The sequence below is a fragment of the Pelophylax lessonae genome, assembly GCF_965119305.1.
Source record: "Pelophylax lessonae genome assembly, chromosome: 2".
NCBI classification, from domain to species: domain Eukaryota; kingdom Metazoa; phylum Chordata; class Amphibia; order Anura; family Ranidae; genus Pelophylax; species Pelophylax lessonae.
The window spans coordinates 46,354,885-46,376,860 of NC_138769.1; the positions used below are offsets into that span (position 1 = coordinate 46,354,885).

The 21,976-nt window shown below is 45.1% G+C and overlaps 1 protein-coding gene across 1 annotated transcript in view; it reads right to left on the minus strand.

Annotated features, from left to right (window-relative positions):
* Positions 1-1,918: 1,918 nt before the first annotated feature.
* The window catches only part of LOC309547944 (uncharacterized protein), a 44,700-nt gene continuing 24,642 nt past the window's right edge, over positions 1,919-21,976 (minus strand). Inside the window, exons 4-8 of the mRNA XM_082247941.1 lie at positions 20,738-20,953; positions 14,725-14,845; positions 12,678-12,774; positions 9,652-9,773; positions 1,919-2,008 (exon numbers count right to left, since the gene is read on the minus strand). Of these exons, the coding sequence (XP_082104067.1) occupies positions 9,675-9,773; positions 12,678-12,774; positions 14,725-14,845; positions 20,738-20,953 (533 nt within the window). The 3' untranslated portion in view covers positions 1,919-2,008; positions 9,652-9,674. The remainder of the gene's footprint in view (positions 2,009-9,651; positions 9,774-12,677; positions 12,775-14,724; positions 14,846-20,737; positions 20,954-21,976) is intronic.

The following is a 21,976-nucleotide window of genomic DNA, read 5'->3' on the forward strand; positions in this document are numbered from 1 at the left end:
GGTATTTTTCTTGTCTGCACAGTATCAATAGATTTACTCTTCAACATCTGGACTTTATCTGTAATGTTATACCAGTGCATTTAATACTGGTTTAAATGCACAGCACTCTGTATTCATGGACACGGTTATAGCAGTGGTGTTATATTGCATTGTATTATTACTGTTTTTGCTTTAAGGTGACACTCACTTTGTGATTTCTATTTTCAGTAGCTCACAAAAGTAAGTACACCCCTCACATTTTTGTAAATATTTTATTATATCTTTTCATGTGACAACACTGAAGAAATGACACTTTGCTACAATGTAAAGTAGCGAGTGTACAGCTTGTATAACAGTGTAAATATGCTGCCCCCTCAAAATAACTCGATCCATGTATGGCCCCTGTGAAGGGAACAGGTGTTGATCTGATTGACTTCTGTTCAATAGCACTATAACAAGCTTACAGGTGCTAGTATTATGGAGAGCTTTTATTTTTTTTTTTTACCTCTGACTGTCAACCCTATAGTATGGTTAAAAGCAGGGATAGACCGATATCATTTTTTCAGGGCCGATACCGATATTTTGGTCACAACGTATCGGTATCGGACGATATTTTGTACATTTGAAGTTTTGAAAAATAAAGACAATTTTTGACACAAATCTGGTACTGAACATGTTAATTTTTGTTTAATGCTTAATGGCTGGCTTGCTGGCACCCTTTGGTGGGTGGGTGGCTAGCTGGCACCCTGTAGTGGGTGGGTGGCTGGCACCCTGTAGTGGGTGGGTGGCTGGCTGGCACCCTGTGGTGGGCGGCTGGCTGGCACAGGGCCTGTGGTGGGCGGCTGGCTGGCACAGGGCCTGTGGGGGGCGGCTGGCTGGCACAGGGCCTGTGGGGGGCTGGCTGTCTGGCACCCTGTCTGTGGGTGGCTGGCTGGCTATCTGGCACCCTGTCTGTGGGTGGCTGGATGTCTGGCACCCTGTGGTGGGTGGGTGGCTGGCTGGCACCCTGTAGTGGGTGGGTGGCTGGCACCCTGTAGTGGGTGGGTGGCTGGCACCCTGTAGTGGGCGGCTGGCTGGCACAGGGCCTGTGGTGGGCGGCTGGCTGGCACAGGGCCTGTGGGCGGCTGGCTGTCTGGCACCCTGTCTGTGGGTGGCTGGCTGGCTATCTGGCACCCTGTCTGTGGGTGGCTGGATGTCTGGCACCCTGTGGTGGGTGGGTGGCTGGCTGGCACCCTGTGGTGGGTGGGTGGCTGGCTGGCAGGTACAAGGCCTGTGGGTGGCTGGCTGGCTCGCTGGTACAGGGCCTGTGGCTGGCTGGTACAGTGCCTGTGGATGTGGGTGGCTGGCATCAGGCTGCTGTGGGTGGGTGGGTGTATGGCTGTGATACACTCCAGCGAGACTAGTCCCGACTCCAGACGAGGCTGTCCAAGGCGAGGGAGGCGGCCTAAGAAGGCAGAATGACGTCACAAAAATATTGGCAATATCGGCCAGTCCTGGGGCCGATACCAATATATCGGGGAAAGTGCATATCGGCCTTGCCAATAATCGGTCTATTCCTAGTTAAGAGTATGGCAATCACATACAACTACATATAAAAAACATCTATAAGAACAAACACACATATATATGTATACATACAAAAACGCACACAGAATGGCTGCAGAGCATGGTACCAAAAGAGTAGAGCAAAGAGGAAGTGAAAAGGAAGGGTAACTGAAGTATACTGAGGATGGCAGTGGAGAAGGAGAGTTCCAGGTAGCAAGGCATTGTATTACTGGGAAGTATTTCCAAGAAAGGGGAAGAAGTACCCAGAGGAGGAGAACAGAGAAGGAAGTGGCACATGGAGCTGAATGTCACGCTACAGCTCAGTAAAGAGTGATCTATGCTCAGCTGGCAGTTGGTTAGCAGCAGTAGTTGTCCATCATGTGGCAGCGTGTTGTCCGTCCAATGCCTTCATGTAACTCTCCCTCAGTCGTAAACTTTTTTTTTTTGCTATTGCAGATATCTATGCAGCAGCAAATTATACAACCTAAAAACAAAACAAAAAAATATATTTTAAAAACAATTATGTCCTGAACATCACCTATTAACCATTTGCTTACTGGGCACTTTCACCCCCTACCTGCCCAGGCCAATTTCCAGCTTTCAGGGCTCTCACACTTTGAATGACAATTGCGCAGTCATGCAACACTGAACCCACATGAAATTATTGTATTGGTACTGGTGCAAATGCTCCGAATACCTGAAACCAAAACTTTCAGGCTCAGTTCTTTTAGCTGACAAAAGATTCCCCCACTGACAGCTTATGTCAAATAAAATAAAGAAAAAAAAAAAAAAGCAGGCAATCAGAGGTTGTGAAGGAGAGGGGCCGCAGCGTTCTTAACCAGTTGCCGACTACCTGCCGCAAATATACTACGGCAGGCTGGCTTGGCTGCGAAAACCGCCGTACCTGTACGGTGGTTCACAGGAGCGCTCCTGGCAGCGGGGAAGCCAATCCACTGGGCCGGTGGCAGCGATTGCGCCGGGCACCTGCAATCGCGCCCCATGGAGAGAGAACGACGGTCTGCTGTTGTAAACACAGCAGACCGTTGTTCTCTCTGGAATGATCTAAAGGCCCGTACACACGTACCGATCGTCGGCAGACAAGCGTCGGCCGACGAACGATCTGCCGATTGTACGCTTGTTAATATGATGCCTCCGACAGCTGTCAGCGCACATTCTGCCGACAAGAATCTGTCATGCAAGCATTAAAATTTTTGTATGCCGACACCAGAGCGGCCGATTGTTTGCCAGTCAGTACAGAATTAGGCCGACAGACCGCAGATTTGAAAGACTGGGCATGCTCAGAAAAGAAAAAACACAGGGAAAGTTACCCATTACATGACATCACTTCTGCAGTCGGCGGACAAAATTCTTGTGCTGTCTTTGCACTTTTCAACAGACACCGACAGCCCGGGGACAAAAGACGGCCGATCGTTCGCCGACGATCGGTACGTGTGTACGGGGCTTAAGAGCGCCTGTGATCCTCCTATTTAGGATTACAGGTCTCTATGGTCATTCCACAAGTCTCTCCCCCCTACAGTTAGAAAACACTGCCTAGGCTCACACTTAACCCTTTGATCGCCCCTGGGTTAACCTCTTCCCTGCCAGTGACATTATTACAGTAACAGTGTATATTTTTAGCACTGATTACTGTAGTAATGTCACTGGTCCCCCCAAAAGTGTCAAAAATGTCAGTTAAGGGTCCTATCTGTCCACTGCAATGTCACAGTCCCGCTAAAAATCGCAGATCGCCGCCATGGCTAGTAAAACAAAAAAAAAATAAATAAATAAAAATTACAAATCTTTCCCCTAGTTTGTAGACACGATAACCTTTGCACAAACGCTTATTGCGATTTTCTTTACCAAAAATATGTAGCAGAATTGGCCCTAAAATGGATGAAAAAATTAGATTTTTACATTTTTTTTTATTGGGACTGTTAGATAGCAGAATATGAAAAATATTGTTTTTTTTTCAGAATTGTCGCTCTTTTTTTGTTTATAGCGTAAAAAATAAAATCGCACAGGTAATCAAATACCACCAAGAGAAAGCTCTATTTGTGGGGAAAAAGAGCATTAATTTTATTAGGGTACAGCGTCACACGACCGTGCAATTGTCAGTTAAAGTAACGCAGTCCCGAATCGCAAAAAAGGGCCTGGTCATTAAAGGGACAAAACCTTCCGGGGCTGAAGTGGTTAAAGCGATAATAAAGTCTTGTTTTTTTTTTTAATAACAAACATGTTATACTTATCTGCTCTGTGTAAGGCCCCTTTAACACCTGTACGACCTGAAAGTCGTGCGACTTTGACGCATCTTGCCTGGCAAGTCGTGTCAAAGGCAATGGCAGGCAATGCCTGTGTAATCTTGAGGTCTATTGACCTCAGGTCGCATCAAAATCAGACCAAATGTAGTGCAGGGACTACTTTGAGGTCGCACAGATATGAATGGTACTCATTGGAAATCATGGGGTATGACTTGTCAGGCGACTTTGAAGTCCCACGTTGCAGGACAAGTAGCACAAGTGTGAAAGGGGCCTAATGGTTTTTCACAAAGCAGCCCGGATCCCCCTCTTCTCAGGTCCCCATGCCTTGCTCCTGGCTCCTCCCTCCTGCCCCCAGGCACGCTCCCGAATCGCGGCTCTGTGTGTCCATTCACACATGGAGTCATGGCTCGGCCCTGCCCCCTCCGTCTCCTGATTGACTCACTGGCTGTGCTCGACACCAGAAAAACTGAAAGGCGGACCTGATTGGACAGCCTGTGTGAAAGGGCTCTTAACCAGCAAGTCTGTTTACATGTGATCAGCTGCAATTGGACACAGCTGATCACCTGGTAAAGGACCGCTGTGCTTGGCCCTTTACCGCTGTGATCAGCAGAGTCCTAAGGACACAGCGGTCACAAAGTGCACACCAGGGGTGTGGTTCTGGGAGGACATCCATGGACACCATCCCAGAACTAGAGAGCCATGCTGTAGCCATGTTTTGGGTATAGTGCTGTGATGAGGTGGTTAAAGAAGTAGGTCTGAATCCTAACCGGATGACACTAAGGGGGAGATGTACAAAAACGGGTGCACACAGAATCTGGTGCAGCTGTGTACTGAACCCGTTAAGCTTCTAACTTCAGCCTGTTCAATTAGGCCTCGACAGGCTTTTGACTTATTCACATTGTAGGTGGGTTTGAAATTGTGCGAGTTCATGTGAACTCGCACGATTTAAAACCTGCATTTCATTGTGAGTTTGGGGGCGATTTGAAAAACATCTGTGGGGGTTCATGAACAGATATCTATTGAAATCACCCCTGAAGTCACCAAAAGTAGTGCATGAACTACTTTTGGAAATCAGTGCGGTGCTGCAAAGTTGGCTGCGATTTGGCATGTGATTTGACATGTCCAATCGCCCTGATGTGAACAGTGGGTTAAAGCCTGGAAGCCAATTGGTTACTATGCACAGCTGCACCAAATTCTGTGTGCTCCCGCTTTAGTAAATCTCCCCCTATGAGGACTAGGCACTAGGTGTGAATAAGTCCTTAACGTCCACAATAAGTATAGTGTGCTTCCTTGAAATGCTACTTTTCTGTATGCCTGGCCAGCCGATATTAGGCTCTATGAGCCTATAAACAGCAGCAGAGTGTGGGATAGTGGAGCCAGGGTGGTAAAATGGCGCCCCCTTACGGCCACAGGGTCTCATCGAGGGGTCAGAGGTGCCCCAAACCAGAGGCCAGAGTCTGAGAGAAAGGAGCCGGAAGACAGGGTCTCACTGGGGGAGGGGGGGGGGGGTCAGAAGTTCCCCAAACCAAAGGCCTGAGTCTGGGAGAAAGGTGCCAGGAGACAGCGCCTCACCTGGGCGTCAGAGGTGCCACAAACCAGAGTTTATTTACATGGGATCAGCTTCGATTGGGCACAGCTTATCACATGGTAAAGGGCCACTATGATTGGGCCCTTTACCACTGTTATAAGCTGTGTCCTAAGGACACAGCAGTCACAGAGTGTACACCAGAGGCGTGGTTCTGGGAGGACATCCATGGACGCCATCCCAGAACTAGAGAGCCTCGTTGTAGCAGTCTCTCAGCTATAGCACGCTAATGAGGTGGTTAAAGAAGTAGGTCTGAACCTTAACCAGATGACACTAAGGAGAAGATTTACTAAACGGTGTACACAAAATCTGGTGCAGCTGTGCACTGTAACCGTTAAGCTTCTAACTTCAGCTTGTTCAATTAGCTTTGACAATAAGCCCTAGTATTCACATTGGAGGCAGGTTTGAAATCATGCGAGATTGCGAGTTCGGGGGTGATTTCAAAGACATCTAAGCGGGTTCATGAACAGATATTTATTGAATTCACCCCTGAAGTTGCCAAAAGTAGTGCAGGAACTACTTTGGCAAAATAGGCGCCGTACTGATTTAGACAGTGCCGTTGCCAGAAACCGGCTACAATTTGACCTTTCAATTCGTGAACGGGGGCTAAAACCTGGAAGCCGATTGGTTACTATGCACAGCTGCACCAAATTCTGTGCGCACCCATTTTAGTAAATCTCCCCCTATGAGGACTAGGTGTGAATAAGTCCTTGATGTTCACAATAAGTATAGTGTGCTTCCTTGGAATGCTACTTTTCTGTATGCCCGGCCAGCAGATATAAGGCTTTATGAGCCTATAAACAGCAGCAGGGTGTGGGATTATGAGACCAGGGTGGTAAAATGCTGCCCCTTATGGCCACAGTGCCCTAGTGCAGTGTTTCTCAACGCCGGTCCTCAGGACACACTAACAGGCCAGATTTTAAGTATTACCTTGGGAAGATGCAGACTAGAATACTGCAATCACTGAGCAGCAAACCTGGCCTGTTAGGGTGCCCTGAGGACCGAAGTTGAGAAACACTGCCCTAGTGTAAAAAATCTAGCCCTGCATGTGACTAAACGCCTACAAATACTGGACAGGGTACGCTGGCTATTTTGACACCTTGCAACAGGATGACAGACATATACCATAAAGATATGGTACATTAAACTATAGCTTTAGCCTTGAGATTCTGGAATTTCAGTGAGGTTTCTTTTGAGGAAACCAGCAAAGCTTTTTTTTTTTCTTGAAATCTTGAAAATGAAGATGAGGCTTGCAACAGCTAAATGTCTACTACAGGTGACAAAACAGTCATGACAAAGTAAGCAATGGAAATAAAATAACTAAATTCTCCTTAAGGCCCCTTTCACACATACGGTCCCATCAGATCCGCCTGTCAGTTTTTCAGGCGGACCTGATTAGATGCTCCATGCAGCCCTATGGGGCAGCGGATGTCAGTGGAGACCTCTCCGCTGACACCCGCTGCCATCCGGTCCAATCCGGACAAATGTAAACCCTATTTTCCATCCGTCTCGAGGATCGGATGAGAACGGATGGGCGGTCCATTCTCATCTGATTCCCCCATAGAGAACAGCGGGGATCTGACAGCTGCGTCTCCGCAAACAGAGCGGAGACGGAACTGTCATCCGCCTGCTCAGCGGGGGATCGGTGGATCAATCCCCGCTGAGCAGAACGGACTCCGCCGGCGGAACGACAGGTGTGAAAGGACCCTATTGCTTACTTTTGCTCAAGCAACTATTTTAGCTAAAAAGGAAGCCTGTCCTGAGAAAGGTCGACCTCTTCTTCGTAAAAATGCTTGTTGTCTGGCCATCATGCAGAGCAAATGGCTTCAACACACAAACCTGGAATCCTGTTTGCACTGACTTTCCTCATTTGTAAACTTGTTCCACACCAGATGATTACTAGCCACTTGCCGCCTGCCTTACTGTAAACATACGTCATTCGTTTGACGTTAAATACCAGGATTATAGGTGCAGCTAGATGCCATAACCCCCCCCCCCCCCCACGGTATCTTTTTTTTTTTAAGGCGGTAGGCTTCCCCAAAACATTATCCCAGCAGCAGATTCTCTGAGAGATCACTTTTAGAAGCAGCAGGAGAGCAACCCCCCCCCCCCCCCCACGCGCTGTATTCTGGTGTTTCCCGGGCTAACATTACTGATTGTCAGCTCTGGGAACCATCCGGCATCTTCAGGGATTTTTCCATAGAAATAAGCGATAGCTCGATGGCCACCACTCCGCTCTATGCCCTTGGAGAACCGGAGTGATGTTGACATCACTACCGGTTCTCAGGCCATGTTTTTTTTGTTTTCTTTTAGGCCCCTTTCACACTTGTGCAACTTGTCCTGCGATTTTGGACTGCAAAGTCGCATGACAAGTCGTATTCCATGATTTCCAATGAGTACCGTTCATATCTGTATGACTTCAAGTCCCAACGACTTCAAAGTGCTCCCTGCACTACTTTGGGACGATTTGAATGCGTTTTGAGGTCCAAAGACATAGGCATTGCTTCAAGTCCAGTCAAAATTATGCCAAAATCGGGGCAACAAAAGCACTGTAAAATTGTGTGACTTTTAGGTTGCATAAGTGTGAAAGGGGCCTTAAGGGTAGATTTTGGAGTCTTTTAGATCCCAGATCTCTCCATAAAGAGGACCTGTCATGCTGTATGATCACACAGGATGTTTACATTCCTTACGATAGCAATAAAAGTGATCAAAAAGTGATCAAAAACATTTTTTTTTTTTTTTTAAAAGGACAGTATATAAATAAAAAAAAAATCTTAAAAAGCGCCACATGCTCGTGCACAGTACTGAACGCATTTGTAGGTCACGCCCACATATGTAAACAGTGTTTGCACCACACATGTGAGGTATCACTGTGCACGTCTGAGCGAGAGCAATAATTCTAGCACTAGACCTTCTTTGTAACTTTAAACGGAAAACCTGTAGAAATTTGTAAAGGAGTTGTAAAGGCAGAAGGTTTTTTTTATCTTAAAGCATTCTATGCATTAGGATAAAAAGCCTTTGTGTTCAGCAGCCCCCCCTTACACTTATCGGAGGTCCCTCTCTGTCCAAGGATGTCCATGAGTGTCTCAGCCATCCGAGATTCTCCCTCCTGATTGGCTGAGACACAGCAGCGGCACCATTGGCTGCTGCTGCTGTCAAAGTCAGATAGCCAATCAGGGGAGAAAGGGGCGGGCCGGGTCGGGGCTCCGTGTCTGAATGGACACAGGGAGTGGGGACTTGGCTCAGGTGCCCCCATAGCAAGCTGTTTGCTGTGGGGGCACTCAACAGGAGGGAGGGGCCAGGATCACAGAAGAGGGAGCCGAGAAGAGGAGGATCCGGGCTTCCCTGTGCAAAACCAACTGCACAGAGGTGAGTATAACATGTCTGTTATTTTCATAAGAAAAACAATGAGAACTTACAATCACTTTAAAGTGTCGCCTATGGAGATTCTTAAGTACTGTAATTTGCCACCATTCACGAGCATGCACAATTTTAAAGCATAACATGTTGGGTATCTATTGACTCGGCGTAACATCCTCTTTTATGTTATACAAAAACAAGGGGTATATATTAGGTTTTTTTTTTTTTTTTTTATTAAAGTGTATTTTTTCCCAAAAAAATTGCGTTTAAAAAAACCACTGTGCAAAAACCACGTGACAAACAAATTCAACAACCACGATTTATGCTCTAGGGTCTCTGCTAAAAAATATATTACACACACATATATATATATATAAAATTAATTTTTGAGGGTTCTAAGTAATTGTCTAGCAAAAAATACTGATTTTCTGATTGGGCAACAAATGTCAGAGAAAGGCCTGGTCAGCCAGTGGTTATATCAAATACATACTTCCTAATAAATCTTTCCTCGGATCATCAGCTCCATCCAGTAGCTATAATGTGAAAAGCTTTACAAAATTTCATAGGAAAGAAATACATCTTTCATATGACCATCAGCTCTATCTAGTGCACATAATGCAGTATTTTCTTTATTCATGCTATTCTTATGAATAAAGAACATCTGACCTGAAGAGAAAATAGCTCAACATCATTCGATTTTGCTGGAATTCACACGGAATAAATGTGCATGGAGTTTCAAAACACAAAAAGCTCTGCTAATTTATATAAATACACCATCATGCATCCCGGTCAGGGGGTAGCACAGAAGCTGCCACAGCAGGTGCCACCTTCATCACAGGAAAGCATCCGGACAATTGTTCAACTTATAGATATATTGACAACTATGCAATCAGCATTGCACCTGGATGTAATTCAAGAGCATACCGGTCATTTCACTGCCAATTCTTTCATTCGAACTGCAGTTTCCTTGGAGAGTAGCCATTTGCATGGTTCAGCAGGTCATCATTTTCAGTTCTCTTCCCACCAAAATCTTTTTCAGGGGTTTCCTAAAAGAAACATATAGAAGACATTTACATTGAAATTATTGGCTTACATCATCACATTTCTACCTTTTAGTTTGCTTATGTACTATATGAATCGCCTTACTGAGGTATTACTTTTCTTGATTCTATAGCATGTGCTCACATGGCAATCCTTTCATATATACACAATTCTGTAAGCGTTGTTGCAGGATGAGGCAATGCCACTGTGTGATAAGGCAGTCTGGGGCAGGTTGGAGAGGAAACAGGCCCAATGATGGAACAGGTGTGTGCTGTTCCTTTAGCAGTATCAGGATGAGAGGTCAGTGTTTGTAAGGGAGATAAGAGGTGTACGTCTGCACCAGGCTGTCCAGGACGGGACAGGCCAAAAAGCTGGCCTCACCCAGGGGTCAGAGGTGCCCCAAATCTAAGAGAAAGGAGCCAGGAGACAGGGTATCACCCAGGGGTCAGAGGTGCCCCAAACAAGAGGCCCGAATCCAAAAAAAAGGAGCCAGGGTCTCATCCAGGGGTCAGAGGTGCCCCAAACCAGAGGTCCAAATCTAAGAGAAAGGAGCCAGGAGACAGGGACTCACCCAGGGGTCAGAGGTGCCCCAAACCAGAGGCCCGAATCTAAGAGAAAGGAGCCAGGGTCTCATCCAGGGGTCAGAGGTGTCCCAAACCAGAGGCCAAAATCTAAGAGAAAGGAGCCAGGAGACAGGGTATCATCCGGGGTTCAAAGGTGCCCCAAACCAGAGGCCCAAGTCTGAGAGAAAAAAGCTGGGAGGACAGGGTCTCAGTTGGGGGTCAGAGGTGCCCCAAGCCAGAGGCCTGAGATGGGAGAGGTACACCGTTTGTGTACTAGCACTGGGGACAGGTCTTAGACAGTCTAGAGCACCCAACCTTTTTGGCACCATGGCAGCTAATTTTCCCACGGCCCGGGGGGGGGGGGGGGGGGGATGATCTATTCACAGAGTCTATCCTCAGCCCCCCTTTACAGCACAGTCCCCCCTTTATATCAGTGTCCTCAGTTCGCCTTCACATCCCAGCCCCCTTTTATATTACAGTGCCCCTTTACATTAACCACTTAAGGACCGGAAAGGTTTTACCCCTTAATAACTAGGCCATTTTTTTGCGATACGGCACTGCGTTATTTTAACTGACGATTGCGCGGTCGTGCGATGCTGTACCCAAATAAAATTGATGTCCTTTTTTCCTCGCAAATAGAGCTTTCTTTTGGCTAGAGCAGTATTGTGACTTTTGTCAGTGTCTGGTTAAAGCTTGTAAGAGGAGTTTTCATTCTCCTGACGGTCCTCTCAGGATGTAGGACCCCTGACCCTCTGTGTGGACAGTGCTGATTGGCCCTGTGCTGATCTAATGCACCCACCCTGTTCCCACTCTGCATCCAATCCAATAGGTGGAAGGGGGAACGTCTGTTTTTGATGGATCCTATTGGATGTAGGTGGGTGTTACACAGACACATGTCCGTTTACACCCGCCACTCCATAGAGAAGAACAGAGGTTCTGATTGGGTCTGCCTGAAAAAAACGTCAGATGGACCCGATGGGAACATCCGTGTGAAAGGGGCCTAAATTATTTATCCTTGAAAAAGTGACGGGGGCCGATTTACTAAAACTGCAAAATCTGGTGCAGCTGTGCATGGTAACCAATCAGATTGTAATTTTAGCTTGTTCAATTAACCACTTGCCGACCGCCGCACGACTATCTACGTCGGCGGTCAGCCCCTCACAGGCAAAGTGACGTAGGGCTACGTCACTAGCTTGTGAGGGTCTAGGGAGCGAGCGCGCGCCCCCGGAGGCGCGCTCCCGCTCCCGAGTGGTCACGGACCCCCCCGCGCGTGTGACCGGCGGACCCGATGTCCGCCGGCCACTCTGCGATCGGCGGGGGAGAGGGAGAAAGTCAGGCAGCTTGTGTAAACAAGCTGCCTGTCATTCTCCTCGCTGTATGAGAGCTGATCATCTGGATCTACTATGTAGATCCGTTGATCACTCTGCATACAGCTGAAGCCCCAGCCAATCACAGTTAGAATCACGCCCCTAGGGACACACACAGCCCCTCCCTCTCAAATAAAGTTAACCCCTTCACTACCAGTGTATTTTTACAGTAACAGTGCATATGTATAGCACTGATTACTGTAGAAATGTCACTGGTAACCCCAAAAGTGTCAAAAATGTCAGTCAAGGGTCCGATCTGTCCGCCGCAATGTCGCAGTACCGCAAAAAAAAAAATCGCAGATCGCCGCCATTACGCGTTAAAAAAAAAAACAACAAAAATGACAAAAATCTTTCCCTTAGTTAGTAAACGCAATAACTTTTGCGCAAACCAATCAAAATACGCTTTTTGCGATTTTTTTTACCAAACATAGGTAGGATAAAACAAATTGGCTGAAAATTTTAAAAAATTTTGATTTTTTACATTTTTTTTGGGGGGAATTTCATATAAAAAAAAAAGGGAAAAATATTGCTATTTTTGCAAAATGGACGCTCTTTTTTTGTTTATAGCGCGTGATCAAAAAATCGCACAGGTGATCAAATACCGCCAAAAGAAAGCTCTGTTTGTGGGAAAAAAAGGAAACCAAATTCGTTTAGGTACAGCGTCGCACGACCGCGCAATTCTCCGTTAAAGTCACGCAGTGCCGAATCGCAAAATACCCCCTGGTCGGAATGGGGGTAAAATCTTCCGGGGCTTAAGTGGTTAAGCTTTGACAATAAAACCTGCTATACACAGTTGCACCAGTTTTGCTCTCCCCAGTTTTAGTAAATTAACCCCAGGTTACTGTCTGTTTATTGTCCAACTACCAGGAATGCAGTTCAAGAAAACAGCCAGTAAATGAAATGTATAAAATGTATACTACATTGTGATGGTCCCACATTTCCCCCCTAACAGATTTCTGGTCAATGGCCACTAACTCACATCTGTTTTTTCACTTAAACGTTTGATTGGAGTTTCTTCTGCATTTTCCAGCTGGCTTTCATCTTTGCTCGTTTTATCTTCGCCGTTTTGAGAGGACCTGCAAAAGGAGAAAAAACAAAAACAAATTACGTATGTTTAAAACTAATGCAACTAAAGTAGGGTCACTGAAGACGAATAAAGCCTCGTATAAAATACATTGAACAAATAAATTGTTGCCTGCGGTAGCATAAAATGCCCAGTTCCAGATGGCAGGCTGCCAAAAGATGTGACAGCAGCAGTCATACTGCACCCCACAGGGTCATACCTGGAGCTGTGCAATCAGCAGGAAGTGTGAACCCTACTGATTGGAGAGCTTTGTTCACGTCACCATACTAGTCTCGGTTTTTTTTTAGTTCAAAATAAACAACAATGTGATACTTACCTGCTCCGTCAAGTGGTTTTACACAGAGCAGCCTGGATCCCCTTCTCGGGTCCCTCTTCGTCACTCCTGGCCCCTCCCTCCTGTTGAGTGCACCCACAGCAAGCAGCTTGCCGAACTTTTACTTTAACTGATAATTGCACGGTTGTGCAACGCAGTACCCGAATAAAATTGATGTCCTTTTTCCACAAATAGAGCTTTCTTTTGGTGGTATTTGATCACCTGTGCGATTTTTATTTTTTGCGCTATAAACAAAAAAAGAGCTACAATTTTGGAAAAACAAAATAAAAATGATATATATATATATATATATATATATATATATATATATATATATATATATATCTATATCTATATATCTATCTATCTATCTATCTATATATATATATATATATATATATCTTTCAGCTATTAAAAACATTCCCCAAAAAAATAAAAACAAAAACAAAAATGTAAAAATCTAATTTTGTCATCCTTTTAGGCCATTAGGCCAATTTGTATTCTGCTACATATTTTTGGTAAAAAAAAAATCCCAAGAAGCATACTTTGATTGATTTGCACAAAAATGATCGCGTCTACAAACTAGGGGAAAGATGTCATTCTTATTTTATTTTTTACTAGTAATGGCAGCGATCTGCAATTCTTAGCGGGACTGCAACATTGTGGCGAACAGATCGGACCCCTAACTGACATTTGTTTACTTTTTGGGGGGGGGGGGGGGGGCAGTGACATTACTACAGTAATCAGTGCTAAAAATATGCACTTTTAATGACACTGGCAGGGAAGGAGTTAACCCAGGGGTGATCAAATGGTTAAGCGTGAGCCTAGGGGAGTGTTTTCTAACTGTATGGGGAATGTATTTCTGGAATCAACATAGAGACCTGTGATCCTAAATAGGAGGATCACAGGCTCTCTGTGTTCATTCCAGAGAGAACTACGGTCTGCTGTGTTTACAACAGCAGACCGTCATTCTCTCTCAGCGGGGAGCGATCGCAGGTGGCCGACGGCAATCGCTGCCACCGGTTCCGTGGATCAGCCTCCCCGCTTCCTAATGGGGCAGGCGCGTGCGCCCCCAGGAGCACTCCCACGAATCGCCGTACAGGTATGGCGGTTCGCGCAGCCGGGCCAGCCTGCCGCAGAATATCTAAGGCAGGCGGTCGTCAAGTGGTTAATAAAGGATTAAAAGCACTCACAAGAAACATGAAATGTTATAGCTCATCTGTAGTTGTTGTCTGTAGGTCCTCCTGAGCCCGTCCTGCAGGACCGTTATCATCCGTTCCAATTGCTGGGGCAAGGCGATGGCTGCTTCAGGAACCTGGAGAAGCCCCTGGATGCCATGCTGACCAACGTGGAATGCATGGCGGAAGTGACGTCACCATCGCCCTGCCCCAGCAATTGGAACGGATGACAGCAGTCCCACAGGATGGGCTCAGGAGGACCTACATTCTTAGACAACAACTACAGATGAGCTATAACTTTTCATGTTTCTTGTGAGTGCTTTTAATCCTCTATTATTACTTTTGCTGGCTGGTCCATATATACAATCTAACTCCAGTGTCTTTACTCCTTATCTAGTGTCTTTTCAGCACCTTTACTGGGACTATGGCTATTAGTACCCATTTTACTTACCTTTTATGCTTCTTCCAAATGTAAAATGCCGCTGCTGCTACTGCTGCAGCTATTAGTACTACAGCAAGCAGTGCCCAAATCCATTTTCTAGAAGCCTCTACTGTCATATTGTCTGGGTCCCCTGGAGAAAGAATATGGGAAAAAAGGATCAAATCAAAGACAACCACACCAGGATCAATATCCTAAAAAAAAAAATCATTTTTTTTTTTTTGGGCATAGCATGATTGTTTGTGCAGTTAACCTGCAGTTTTAGGCGCACTCCCTTTAACTTCTATTAGACCAAGTGTTTTCTGAAGGTGCATCAAAGATGCAGCATGCAGGACTTCAGGCTTTTATTAAAATGCATGGCCTAATAAAAATAATTAAGAGCGCCTTAAACTGTCAGTAAATTGCACATACAATCATGCTATGCCCAGACCGCAGCACATCGTGTGATCCTGCTCTAATGAGAATGGACAATTACTGTGCCATGGCCAAGATAAAAACCATTGTCCTTTTCTGAAGGCGCAGTACACCTTTTACTAACGTCATTAAATTCATCCACATTAATAAAAAAAAAAAAAAAATGTGCATTATATTTTTACATTAAAGACTGATAAGTATTGCAACTGCAAATCAGTCGATCGCCCCTGCATTGTTTACATACCAGCCCCTGGTCTGCACAGAGGTAAGGACCTTTTGTTATAGGGGTGTTAAGTAATCAATGATTAACCACTTGCTTACTGGGCACTTTCACCCCCTTCCTGCCCAGACCAATTTTCAGCTTTCAGCGCTGTTGCAATTTGAATGACAACTGCGTGGTCACACAACGCTGTACCCAAACAAAATTATCTTTTTTTTTCACACAAATAGAGCTTTAGTTTAGTGGTATTTAATCACCACTGGTTTTTTTTTTTCCTGCTAAAGAAACAAAAAAAAGACCAAAAAGTTTGAAAAAAAAAAAAAAAAAAAAATTTTCATAGGTCGGTTATAAAGTTTTGCAAACAGTTAATTTTTCTTCTTCACTATGTGCACTGATGAGGCTGCACTGAAAAGTGGCACTGATGAGGCAGCCCTGGTGGACACTGATGAGACTGCACTGATAGGGGACACTGATAATGTGGCCCTGATAATGTGGCACTAGTGGACACTGATAGGTGGCACTGGTTGACACATATTAGTGGCATTGGTGGGCACAGATTGGGCTTTCTTCTAGTCTCCTCACGCTAATCGTAAGGGGAAAAAAAAAGATAACCGGCTTCTGTTAACTTTCGTAAACAGCTGTCATTGGCTGATCACGTGGTAAAAGGCAGCTGTGATTGGCCCTTTACCCTGTTCTGTGTTCAGCTGAGTCCGAAGGACTGGAAAATCACAAAGCGCGCAGGCCATGTGCCGCAGGGGGCGCACAAGCGGCGTGATTACTGGAGGATGTCTATTGTGGAAGATAAGACATGTAGTATCTCCATTCACAGGGATCTGATCCCTGATGATGCAACTGTGTGGGTGGAGCCATGCACAGACACGGAAAACATAAAAATTGAGTGTAATTTCTGCATTGTTACGAGATTTGTCTGACCAGTCACTATGTATACCACCATTTGCCACGTCTTTACTTTGTTTTTTCACAAAAAGTTCAATAAAAGCATCTTTTTAAAAAAAAAAAAAAAGAAAAAGAAAAATTGACAGCACATTTCGAGGAGAAGCAAGAAGGACTGTTTGAGGGTGCGAGGTTCGGGAATGCAATTACGTTTCATGATACACCCTAAAGGGTCCCAAAGGTGGTCTTAGACTTTAAAGCTTTGTAAATTGAGCCTATGGTAAGTATCAGCCACTAGAAAAGTAGCTTAGTATTGTTTTAGGCTTCTATCTCCCCGGTGGACCTGTTGCTTCCCCCTGTGTCAGCAAAGCAAGGGGTTCACCCCCAGTTCTGTAGTCAGAGAAGTGCATTATCAGAAGGATCTGTGGCAAATGTATGGGAACGTCTTATGACCCAAATGCTTACTATGGACATACCCCCAACATGCAGACATGAATCTACTGATCTGAAAGCAATACCAGTAAAGCACACAATTGCTCTGTTGTGGTACATGAGCATCTTTAACTCCCATTTTTCAGTTTCTGTTTTCAGAAACAAGAAGTAATCTGCACCACCACGTTGGTCTTCCTTTTTCGTGCGGTCACAACATGGCATTGGTTTCTCAATCCACTGGAGATTTAACACTTCAGGGTTGGCCGACTACCTGCTCCCTCCATTGCAATCCCTCTTGCTGCTTGTATGTTGTCTACTTATGTATGAACTGCCAGTAAAACTGTGGCTCAGCTGAATGATTTTACTGCCCCCTAGCTGCATGTGTGAATGAAGCCTTAGGTAGACACGCCCGCATACCTAAAGTTTGTTCGTACTACCGACCCTAGGGTGCCCACCCGATCTTCCTCTGGTCTCCCCTCCTTGGTCCCATTTTATGCTTCTTTCCCCTAAGGATTAAAGGAGCTGTAAAAGGCAGGTTTTTTTTTTTTTATCTTAATGCATTCTCTTGTATTTTATTGTATTTTCTCCCTTTTATATTGTAAAGCGATGTGTAAACTGTTGGCACTTCATGAACCCTGTATAATAATAATAATAATAATGGTTGCGGTCCTTCTGGAGCCTGCACAGGCTCTATGACGTCAGCCAGCTTCAGCCCGCTGTCTGAAACAATCGAATCTTTCTGGCCATACTCAATTAATTCAACTCAAATCCTTCAAATCTCAACCATCTCTCCTATCTACTGGTGTGCCCCAGGGTTCTGTCCTAGGGCACCTTCTGTTCATAATCTATTTTCTTCCTCTTGGTTTCATATTTTGTAAATTTAACATCCACTTCCATTACAATGCGGATAACACCCAGCTCTACCGGACCTTTAAACCTACTACCACCCTTCCACCTAAATCCCTTATTGACTGTTTACAGGAGAATAAATCCTGGATCTCTTCCAACTTTCTCAAATTAAGCCGTGATAAAACCGAGGGTTCTCCTGTTTGGCACCCAATCCACCTTTACAGGTTTTAGTTAATATTGATAACACCAGTCTCCACAGGTAGAGTTTGGGTGTCATCCTTGACAGTATCCAAGCCCACTTCAGTAATGTTACTCGGTCAGCATATTTCCATTTACACAAGATTAATTCCTCATACCCAACAGCACTGCCCTTCTTGTTCACAATCTGGTCACTTCCCACATTGATTACTGCAATTCCCTTCTTTTTGGTCTTCCTCTTAAAAAAAAAAAGTATAGCTTTTTTTTTTTTTTTAATTTCATACTTACCTAGGTGGATGCATCATCGGTCCGATAATGGATCCGTCCCCCGCCAGCTCTAACATTGAGAACTGAGTGATCAAACACTGCCGATCGCTCGTTTCTCAAAGCTCCGTGAGCAGAGCTGGTGACTGTCAGTCACTGCTCTCTGCTCTGCCCCCTCCTTGCTCAATGGCGTGCTGGGTTGTGGAGGTGGTGGAGCGGCCGGCCCAGGCTCTCAATGGCTCACTGAGAGGCTGAGCCGGGTGTCGGTACAGGGATCTAGGTGGATCACGACTCCATGGCTGTAATGACGCAGAGCCTGGACTGACTTTGTGAGGTCAATAGAGAGCGGACTTCAGCCCACTCTCTGCTGAAAATGGGTCACAGGAGTGCAAAAGGAACTGCACTCCTGTGATCCATAGGAAATGTCCATCCAAATGAGCTTTGGTTGTATTTCTTCTTTAGGCCCCTCCATAAATTACAACTGGTTTAGAACTCTGCTACAAAGATCTTAACCAGAACCCCTTCCTTTAATCACATCACTCCTGTCCTTCAGCACCATCACTGGCTTCCAGTCAAATATCGCATTGATTTCAAGCTTTGGTTACTTATCTTTAAAGTGGTTGTAAAGGCACAAGGTATTTTACCTTAATGCATTCTGTGCATGAAGGTAAAAAGCTTCTGTGTGCAGCAGTTCCCACCAATAGCTACCGGAGCCCATTGGCTCCCACTGCTGTCAATCACAGCCAGTGAGCCAATCAAGAGACGGAGGGGGCGAGGCCAAGCCACAGTTCCGTGTGTAAATGGACACAGAGCTGCGGGTCGGGAGCGCGCCTACTTAGGTGCCCCCAGAGCAAGATGCTTGCTCTGGGGGCACCTAGCAGGAGCGTCCTTGTGGGACCCTGAGAAAAGGAGGATCAAGGCTGCTCTGTGCAAAAACCAACTGCATAGAGCAGTTAAGTGTAACATGCTTATTTAAACCAAAAAAAAAAACAAGGCTTTAATATCACTTTAAGGTCATTCATAACCTCGTTCCTTCGTACCTTTCTGAACTCTTGCATATCAACAGATCTTCCCATACTCTCAGGTCTTCTTCCATCCTTCTCAATTTTCCACCTGCTCGCCTGACCACTTTGGGATTGAGAGCCTTTAAGTATTCAGGAATTTTCAAAAAATAATAATAAAAAATGGCACCAGAAACTTACTGATATTGGTCAGATCTCCCCCTGCTGCGGTGATCATCATTTTTGGGGCCCGGGGCCCAGCACAGACCACTACTGTCATTACTGGCCCAGGTAGAAGAAACCAGGACTTGGAAAGTTTGGACTGCAAGCTAAGTGCACGGAGGCACGCACACGTGACATTATTACGTATGTTGCTCCATGCGCCTCCACGCACTGGGCCTGCAAACCTTCTGAGTCCTGGCTTCTTCTACCCGGATAGGGCAAATGCCACCGCCTCCTTCGCATCGGCAAACAGTGCGCGGAATGCCGGAACTGGACCAGAGAGGACACACCAGCCAGCCATAGTAGGGCCAGGGTGCCAGCCAGCCACAGCAGGGTGCCAGCCACCCACCCTTTCCCAGCAGGGTGCACTGTGCCAGCCAGCCACCCACAGCATTAAGGTAGGGTGTGAAGAACAAGCCCTTAATGTTTAAAGATTTATTAAACACTAACATGATTAGTTTACCAGATTTGTGTAGAAATTGTGTTTTTTCAAAACTTTAATGTACAGAATATTGGGACCGGTTATCAGCAATCAGCCTAAAATCCATATCAGCTGTAAAAAAATGATGATATCAGTCGACCCCCTACAGAGAGCTATTGCCTCCCAGGGCTGGATTTGACCCTGTAGAAACCCAATAACAGACATTCCCACATAGAAACAATAAACCTGCCATAGCAAATAAAACACAGAGAACTCTGCTCATCTTTATTAAAGTGTAACTAGACAGAAACCCAACTAAATTGCAGCTTGGTAGTCCTTGGGTGGTGGCTGCATTCATTTTTTTCAGGCTTCCTTTGCTTTATTTTCACCCAGTAATCCTGGAAATAGCATTTCCTGTCCGCGAGTGGCTATATCACTCCTACATTGTATCTTTGGAGGACATGGATCTCACCCTAGGGTCTCTCCTGATATGGACCTATAAACATGTCTGTATCGCTTCACCTCCATTATTATTAGAGACAACTGGTAGTTTACAGAAGATAGCTAGGAAGGAAGAAATTCTTCTGAGCAGCTCACAGGAAGTGACAAGGACACAGCATTTCAGGCAGGATCAACATTTGCTGAAAATGTTAACTAGACAAAAATAAAAAGAGAAAACTAATGCAGCCACCAAATTCAAGGACTGTAAGCTGTAATACATTACATTTATTTTCTTTGGTCTTACTTATCCTTTAATTCAGAGGTCCCCAACTCCCGGGGTCACAGACCAGTGCCAGTCCATGGCCCGCTGGGACGCTAGCCAGACAGCACAACCTGCCTTCAAACCACCAGAGACTGGTAGAAGGGGGTGAAGGAGAAGGGGGTGAGCCAGGCCCGGGGCATGATTGTCACTGGGTACAGATGAGACCTGTACACCGCTACAGTGTAGGGGAGAGACCATATCCCGGGGGCCTTCATACTGAGCTGACTTCAGACGACAGGCCCCTTTCAATGGGGGGTTGTCTCTGCTTCCATTGCTTCCTGTTTTTGCAACAAAATGAGAGACTTGCTTTCATAGACCATGCAGTGATAGTAGGAAAGTAGACCTACCTTCTGTGGCATGAGCTATGTTGCAAGATACGCTTAGGTTAGGGGACAGTGAGGATCGCAGGATGTGAAGAGAACTTGTAATGGTGGTAACATTGCCATCTGTAGATTTATTTTCTCCAACAGCATTTCCTGTTTTGGTCCAGTTAATTTCGGATATTCCTGTTCCAGTTGCATTACATTGAAAATCTACCATTTTATTTGGTCCTTCATCTTTTCCTGAAAACAAGACCAACAATAGTTACATAGTTAGTCAGGTTGAAAAAAGTCCATCTGGCTCAACCAATAAAAAAAACAAACAAGAAAACACAACCTATACACAATCCTATAACCACAGCTGAGCCAGAGGAAGGCTAAAAATTCCAGCAACAATGGTCTGTTATCTTTTATCATTGACGGAGATTTCTTCTCCCCCCCCCCCCTCCCATTTACCCAATTTTTTTAAATGTATTTATTTAAAATATACACCATGTAGCCATATTTTGCTGACACCTGACCATCACACCACTATAGGCAAAGGATATGACACCCCTCGAAGATACTGAATTCAGGTGCTTCCAAAGTATAACTAGAGGCAAAACTTTTTTTTACATTTTGGATAGAGTGGAGAGGAATTAGAACACTTGTCAGGTTTTATTGCTGATTGTGTCTCCATTAGGGAGATTCACCCTCTATATTAATGCTGTTTACCATGATCATTGAAAGTAGAAAAAAAAAAAAAAAAAAAAAAAAAAAAAAAAAAAATCACAGAATTTGGCCCCTTGCACACATACGGACCGTTCATTTCATCAGTTCAGTCACGTCAAAATGGATGAAGTACAGTGCCTTGCGAAAGTATTCGGCCCCCTCGAACTTTGCGACCTTTTGCCACATTTCAGGCTTCAAACATAAAGATATAAAACTGTAATTTTTTGTGAAGAATCAACAACAAGTGGGACACAATCATGAAGTGGAACAAAATGTATTGGATATTTCAAACTTTGTTAAATAAAAAACTGAAAAATTGGGCGTGCAAAATTACTCAGCCCCTTTACTTTCAGTGCAGCAAACTCTCTCCAGAAGTTCAGTGAGGATCTCTGAATGATCCAATATTGACCTAAATGACTAATGATGATAAATAGAATCCACCTGTGTGTAATCAAGTCTCCGTATAAATGCACCTGCACTGTGATAGTCTCAGAGGTCCGTTTAAAGCGCAGAGAGCAACATGAAGAACAAGGAACACGCCAGGGAGGTCCGAGA